General features: G+C 40.3%; 1 protein-coding gene across 1 annotated transcript; it reads right to left on the minus strand.

Moving 5' to 3' along the window:
* Window positions 1-631: 631 nt before the first annotated feature.
* LOC118544384 (endogenous retrovirus group K member 13-1 Env polyprotein-like) lies at window positions 632-7,757 on the minus strand. The gene is made up of 2 exons (XM_078070035.1): window positions 7,226-7,757; window positions 632-2,401 (listed from the first exon to the last, which is right to left on the minus strand). Exons 1-2 carry the CDS (start codon window positions 7,358-7,360, stop codon window positions 632-634), a joined length of 1,905 nt encoding a protein of 634 aa, XP_077926161.1. The 5' UTR covers window positions 7,361-7,757.
* Between the last annotated feature and the right edge of the window lie 590 nt (window positions 7,758-8,347).

The following is an 8,347-nucleotide window of genomic DNA, read 5'->3' on the forward strand; positions in this document are numbered from 1 at the left end:
ATTACATATCTTAAGTAAATCTCATTCTCTGATCAGTTCTTATGCAAAGGTACCTTATGACCCATTCCCCGAAACTACATAAAATCAAACCCTATGCAGGAATGCTGAGATCAGACAACACCCCGCATATACATTTGAAGCAGGATGTTATCTGATCATCACATCCCCGCACACGAAGCCACTCTCTTTGGTGGGCGTCACAAGGAACAATGTGCCCAAGATTACTCAAAACATCATGAGCCATTTCTCAGCTGACCGGATGCCTGAGGCATAGGCACACAACAAGGCGAGGGAGACTTTTCCCCCTCTCAGGCCTGGGCGTTCCCGACCTTACCCTGCGTGCGCCACAGCACACAAACAATTCCGGCCACAGAGGGCTCACATGCCTATGTTGGCCTCAATTCCTTCTTTTTTCTTTTGTTTAGAAAGAAACGCCCACCAAAGGGTGGCAATAGACTTCCGGGAAGGTCGAACAAAACATACATACATGCACAGAAAACAGCATATAACAAAAATTAATGAAATTCCGATTCCTCCAGCGGTATGCCCTAAGCTCTGAATAATTCCCTTCGGGTCTAGTCCTTCAAATTGCTTCAAAAACGACTGAGCCAATGTAGCAGCATCCTCATTCTCAAAGGGTTTTCCAAATATCTCCTGAAATATTAGTATGCAAATTATTAATCATATCTGTCACCGATGAATTGCCCTCTAAATATTTCTGGATAATACTCCAATCATGTTGAGATTCATTATATCTTAAATTAGTAATACAAAAGGATGTGGAATTCCAATCACAACGCAACCAAATTTGTCTTTCAATTGTTAAAACCTTCTTCCCTAACCAACTAACAGTTTGTCTAAGAACATCTATCTGCGTTTGCAAACGAGTATCAATCATAGTTTGGGAAAGCCAAAGATCCCGTGAATCACGGTGCCAATTTTCTACAAAATGTTTAGTTTGCAAAGATGTATGTAACGCAATTCCAGAAACAGTGGCTAATGTGGTTACCGTAATTAAACTTAGAATGACCGCTACAACAATACCAATCAATCGTTTAGTTCGTTTTAAAACTTTCCTGAAAAATTCCAATACCAGAGCATCCACTGGATTTTGAGCCCATAGACGTTCTAAATTTACCGGAAGCCAAATATGAGAGCGTTGTTGCAAAATCATAAGAGAATATCCTGGTTTAAATTCTATAGAACTATTAATACAAGAATACAATTGACATTTAATACAGCTAATTCCATCATTAAAACTAAAATTTCCTATCAAAATTAGATATGGTAAAGGTACACATGCGGTTACATTAATTTCTTTAAAAATGGTGAAATTATAAGCCGACGCAGTCTTTGCTGTGCCGGAAAAGGTTCCATTATAAAGTCTGACAGTCTTAAGCGCAGCTGCAACTTTCCATAAGTGTGTTTGAATATGATCTGGAAATTTTTGATGTGATATGCGAGGGTCTGCGATGCCGCCATCTCCCCAAGCCATCAATCGATGATTTACTACAGATTCATTCCATCGGTTCCGTGGGGGCATCCTATAAGACAAGGATAAATTACAGCGCAAGACATCCCACTCTGAACAATTTTGTAAAAATTGACCATATGGTCCCCACATAAGCAGATCCTTATAATATTTTGCAAACCTACCAACACATTCCTGCCATTTAAATGGCTTATAAGCCATTCCAATATAAGTAAAATCAGGACAAGCAGGGAACGAGGGAAATTCATCAAAGGTGACATTTCCCCAGGTCATATTAAGAGACCATGCTTCAAGCCTCTGTAATTGAGTGCGAGAGGAATTAACCATTGGTCCAGGTAAAATCCAATTCTGCCAATTCATATTTACACATGGCGAGGGACCCAAGCAAATATATGGACCATCCCCTCTATGCAGGAAATTAAAAAAGGTACCGTCATCCTGATTAAGATAAGTCAGATTCTTCCAAGGAGGCGAAAGTATCATCGGGGAGGTATAAATGGGAATATTTGCACTTCCCCAAGGTGCAGGTTCCATCATAGGTGGGTTAGGTATATAAGCCCAATAACTTACATTAGTCGCCTCAATAGGAGGGGATGACATAGTAAGCAAAGCGCACATGGCCAAGAACAAATGCTCAGGTGTACAAGGCTTCCTTGTTTGCTTCAAGATTTTCTGTCCCTCCCCAGCAAGTTTTTTAATATGCCCCCAAGTGGGTAAAGCAAGAGGCGGAGGCCGCCAATGATGACGCCTATCCAAATGTAAGTGAGCCATAGCTTGCAGGAGAGATTCATCAGCTTGTAACAACGATTCATGCACTCTCGGGGCCTTCATGCGTCGCCTGACAGCCGTCCGAATTAGTTCGTGACCGGATCCACCTTGCCGGGAGCCAGGAACAGGTTTGTCCATCTTCTGTGGAAACATAAGCATAACCTTTCCCTCTATAAAGCAACACTCCTGGCTGCCATTCTGCATCCGCAGCGGGCTTAAACCATATATGTTCATTCAAGGGAAGAGGAGCCGTCTCTCCCTCTATGAACTGTTTTTCTGCTCTCGAGAGAATATCTCCCTGCGGAAGATTCAAGAAATTCAATGTAAACAATACTTGTGACAAAATGGAACGTGCATTAGATTGAGTAAATGATAATATATGATCTGTTTTCCTCCTTTTTAATTTTTTAATTTGCAATTTTAAAGTATTGTGTGCACGCTCCACAATGGCCTGTCCTTGGGGATTATATTCAATGCCTGTTTTATGCATTATACCATATTGCAAACAGAAAGCTTGAAATTTTTTACTTTTATATGCTGGCCCATTATCTGTCTTGACACTGGAAGGTAAACCCATCACAGCAAACGTTTCTAATAAATGAGTAATAACATGTTGTGTAGTTTCACCCATTTGTGCTGTGGCCCATATAAATTGAGAATAAGTATCTATTACAACATGTACATAAGATAAGCGACCAAATTGTGCCACATGAGTAACATCCATTTGCCAAAGTTCGTTGGCATAAGTTCCTCGAGGATTAACCCCAGCTTTTACAGCACGTAAGTGTAAAGGTCTGCAAATAGGACACTGTTTTATAATTTGTTTTGCTTGACGATAAGGAATTTTATATTGAACATGTAATCTACCAGCATTGGTATGCAATAAATTATGTTCCTCGTCTGCAGATGCAAATGACACCAAAGCGTCTACTTGAGCATTGCCATAAGCCAAGGAACCAGGAAGATTAGTATGAGAGCGAATATGAGTTACATAAATACGAGTATTACGATTTCTTAACAAAGTTTGTAAGAGTAAAAATAAACTAAGTAGGTTGGACTTATTAGAACATACCACGGCAGTATATACATTTTTAACGACCCCAACAGCATATGCTGAATCAGCAAGAATATTCACAGCCGAGGGAAAATCTTTTAATACTTGGGCGATGGCAAATAATTCATTTTGTTGGACTGAATTAAAATCTGTATTTTGAACCCAATACCTTTTAGTTGTCCAATATGCACTTTTAGTTTTTGACCCATCTGTAAACACAGTGGGTGCATTAACCAAAGGTTGTTCACTAATTATATCCTGAATAATAAATTCTTGTTTACGAAAACAATCCCATAATTTTCCTTTAGGAAAATGGTAATTAATTTGTCCCACATACCCTGCAAGGGCAATCTGTAATTCCTCTATATTCCGTAACAAAAATGAAAATTGATCTTTAGAAAGAGGAATAATTATATCCATAATATCACATCCGGTCATAATTATAGCTCTATCTCGAGCCTGTTCTATCAAATATGCAATCTGAATACCATAAGGAGTGATATTTTTTGAAAAATGATGTCTAGTATAAATCCATTCAGCAGGCAACTCTTTTTGTCCAATAATAGCTGTGGGATATTGCCATGTATTTAAAATATACATTGTCAAGGGTAAAGAAGGATCAATGCGAGTAAGAAAAGCGGATTTAATTTTTTCTTCCACGAATTGTAATTCCTTTTCTGCTTCCGCAGTAAGCTGTCGGGGACTATGAATATCAGAATTTCCTTGTAATGTATCAAATAAATTATGTAATTGATAAGTAGGGATACCTAAAGATGGCCGTAACCAATTAATATCTCCTAATAATTTTTGAAAATCATTCAAAGTCTTCAAATTATCCCTTCGTATAGCTATTTTTTGTGGTCTAACAGTATTTCTTTCTATCACATATCCTAAATAATTTATAATACTTCCTTTTTGAATTTTTTCTGGAGCAATTACCAATCCAAAAGGAATAAAATACTCTGGCAATAATTTTAAGATTTCTTCTAACTCATTTTGATGGGGGCTAGCAAACAAAATATCATCCATATAATGAGCTATATACACCTGAGGCCACTTTTGACGCACGGGACGCAAGGCAGCGTCAACATAAAGTTGACATATCGTAGGGGAATTCATCATGCCTTGAGGCAAAACCTTCCATTGAAACCTTTGGTGAGGTCCCTGCCTATTTATAGAAGGAAGTGAAAAGGCAAAACGCTTCCTATCATCTTTATGTACAGGGATAGTGAAAAAACAATCCTGTAGATCAATTACCATTGTATGCCAATCCCTCGGCAAGGCAGCCGGTGAAGGTACCCCAGGCTGGAGAGCCCCCATGGGGAACATGGAGTTATTAACTCCACGTAAATCTGTAAGTAAACGCCATTTACCTGAAGTTTTCTTTATGACAAAAATTGGAGAGTTCCACGGAGAAGTGGAATGTTCAATATGTTGTTTTTGTAATTGCTCTCTTACCAATTGGTGTGCAGCAGCCAATTTTTCCTTAGTTAATGGCCGTTGTTCAATCCACAAGGGATCTTCGGATTTCCATAATATTTTAATAGGTTCCATCTATAATCAAAATTCCAGGTGAGCTCCCCACTGTTCTAAAACATCACGGCCTAAAATATTTAAAGGAACATCTAAAATATATGGTTTTAACACGGCCAGTTGCCCATCCTGGGAGGTAAATGTTACAAATTGAGTGGCTAAGCCAATACTTCGGACAGGTGCCTTGCCAACTCCTTTTATCTGACAAGGAATCTCATTATAGGGGATATTTTCAGGCCAATCAACAGTTTTGATAATAGTGATATCTGACCCTGTATCCAACAAGACAGTAATATCTTTCGTATTCAATTTAACTGTCATCAAGGGCTGCATACGAGTTATTTGTGTAGCCCAAAAAACACATTTTTGATCCGTACTGCCAAACCCTCCATGCCTGACAGCGGTAGTCTGACCTATGGGGAGATAGGGTAATAACAATAACTGGGCAATTCGTTCTCCTGCTTCAAAGGACACATCAACTAGGGAAGACATAAGAACTTGAATTTCTCCTCTGTAATCAGCATCAATTATACCTAAGTGAACAGTCACTCCTTTTGATGTCAAACAAGAGCGACCTGTTAATAGAGCAAAAGTGCCAATTGGTAAGGGTCCATAAATTCCAGTAGGAATTTTCTGAGGTCTATCCCCTCCTTTTAAAGTAAATGGCCTTATGGCTGGTATGTCCACTGCGGCACTGTGTTGGGTAGCTGGGCTAAGGGAGAATATGGTTGGTTTCCCCTGTTCATTTGTCCTGGGCCCGGGGTAGGGCCCGAAATCGAGTTTCCCTGCGGCTTTTCTGCAAAACTTGTATTTAATTTAGTGCGACATTCTCGAGCCCAATGTTTTCCCTTCTTACATCGTGGACAAATTCCAGGTCCGCGCCCTTTGTCAGGTTTCTTTTCTTTACAGTTCCTTTTCAAATGCCCTAATTGACCGCAACCAAAACATTTCATGTTCTCGAGTTGCTTAGATTGCAAGGAATGCCAGGTAGTGGCCATTGTTTCAGCAAACAGCTGCATCTTTCTACTCTCTGATGTAACATCCTTACAGGCCTTCATGAAAGCATTAATATCTCCTGTATCTTTAATAGGCAATATAATTCTCTTACAATCCTCATTAGCATTTTCATATGCCAGCAGTTTTAACAGCTGCTGTCTAGCTTCTTCCCCTATGACAGTTCTCTCCAAGGTTAATTTTAATCGTGATAAGAACTCGACATAAGGCTCGTTAGTCTTTTGAATAACCTTAGTCCAAGATCCATAATGTTCTCCTTTTGGGTGAATACGATCCCAAGCTTCTAAACTAATTTCCCGTAATTGATCATGGATTTCTTCAGGGGTAATAACTTGAGCAGCAATATCAGAATATTGACCTATTCCCGCCAACATTTGATAAGTTATAGCCTGGATCCGAGGATTGTTACTTAAAGCGTTCTGACGAGCCTGATCCATACAGAGCTCGGAGAACCACATCTGCCATTGCAGATATTCAGGCTCCTTTAAGAGAGCTCTACAAAGGACTCTCCAATCTTCTGGAGCAAAATTATTATAATGTCGAGCTATACCTAGAAGTAGCTCTTTGACATAATGTGATTGCGGTCCATATAGAGTCACTGCCTTTTTCAAGCGACCAATATCATCTATTGAAATACCTTCATAATATGGTGCTTGTGCTACTCCCTGGACCGGGGGAGGCCTAATAACCGGAAAGGCAAAGATAGGTCTGTCATCCTCACTCTCATCGTCATTATCCTTTAACGCATCAAGCTCAGCTAAAGCAGCAGAAAGAAAAGGATTTTTGGGAGAAAAGGCTAGCGCGGGCGGCAAAGGCGGAGCGGAAGGCCTTTTCTTAGATTCCCCCGCCATGGTCATGACCCGCTGAAAAACCTTCCATAAGTGCTCGGTCTCGGGACCCGACGTTACTTTCAGTTTCGATTCATCGCTATCGCACTCATTAGGTTCGCGAGGCAGTGCAAGCTTAAAGGCATCCTTTTCTATTGCCTTTTTCTCATCTGTATCAAGGGGAAGGTCCTGTATCGAAGGAGCCACTTCCTTCTGAAAATTCTCAACCGTGCGATCATCCTCCATTGCTCTTAACACTGTAAATATAATCGACCAGATGGACCAAAATCGTACAGGAATCTTTTCCCCCTGCCTCATGGCCTTTTCTACATTATGGCGGACCCGCCGCCAATTATCCACCTCCAGGGAGCCCTCCTCGGGAAACCAAGGATTCCAGTCTCGAACCACTTTCAAACACATCTCAATATCAGTAGAAGCGACAGTAATGCCATAGACAGCAAGTGAATGCTTCAGCATTCGAACATAAGGAGTAGAGGTTTCTTGTCCCATGACCCTGTATTGTATTAAATTACTCACCCTTCCTGAACGTCCTTCAGGGTCCCTGTTCGGGCGCCAATTGTCAACGTCTAGTGCGTTGGGGTCCCTGGGTAAGGGTCGCGAAATCACCGGGACACAGGGGATGCAGAGCAAAGGCAGCACTTGCAACTGCATACTGCCGTTTATTTCTTGACATCTTTTATGCTCTTTACAATCAAAATATATTGTTACTGATTAACAATGTAAGCATTAAGATATCCCGATACTTCTTTACGCAAGAGAGGACAAAATCAAATTCGGTTGCACCGGAATAATTACATATCTTAAGTAAATCTCATTCTCTGATCAGTTCTTATGCAAAGGTACCTTATGACCCATTCCCCGAAACTACATAAAATCAAACCCTATGCAGGAATGCTGAGATCAGACAACACCCCGCATATACATTTGAAGCAGGATGTTATCTGATCATCACATCCCCGCACACGAAGCCACTCTCCTCGGTGGGCGTCACAAGGAACAATGTGCCCAAGATTACTCAAAACATCATGAGCCATTTCTCAGCTGACCGGATGCCTGAGGCATAGGCACACAACAAGGCGAGGGAGACTTTTCCCCCTCTCAGGCCTGGGCGTTCCCGACCTTACCCTGCGTGCGCCACAGCACACAAACAATTCCGGCCACAGAGGGCTCACATGCCTATGTTGGCCTCACAATACCATGGGGTCTTATGGACCTCTAAAATATATAGAAGAGATGGGTCTATACTGTACTGACAGAAGCCAATTGTATAAGGATAGAAAATCTCTGCAGGTCCAAGTCCAGAATTGGTGGCAATGGTTTCCTTCCAAGGATGGAGACTATATGAGGTGGAGAAGGGAAATGGAGAGTTAATGTTGATGACAGTTCTTTTCACTTTTAACCTTTTATACCCTTTAGTTTTTTTTTTAATTCTGTCTATTTGTCATTTATTTAAGTTAGTTAATTTTAAAAGTAGAATTTAATAATATAATGGGGGTATAAAGGTCTAGATAGCTTTTAGTAAAAGTATAGATACTCTTTGAATTCCTTTTAAAATATGAATATTTTTAATGATAATATAAGTTTTAATGCATTAATAACTTCTCTGCCCCTGTGTGCACACCTAATAGTTATATCTAC

This window comes from Halichoerus grypus, chromosome 4 (genome assembly GCF_964656455.1).
Source record: "Halichoerus grypus chromosome 4, mHalGry1.hap1.1, whole genome shotgun sequence".
NCBI classification, from domain to species: domain Eukaryota; kingdom Metazoa; phylum Chordata; class Mammalia; order Carnivora; family Phocidae; genus Halichoerus; species Halichoerus grypus.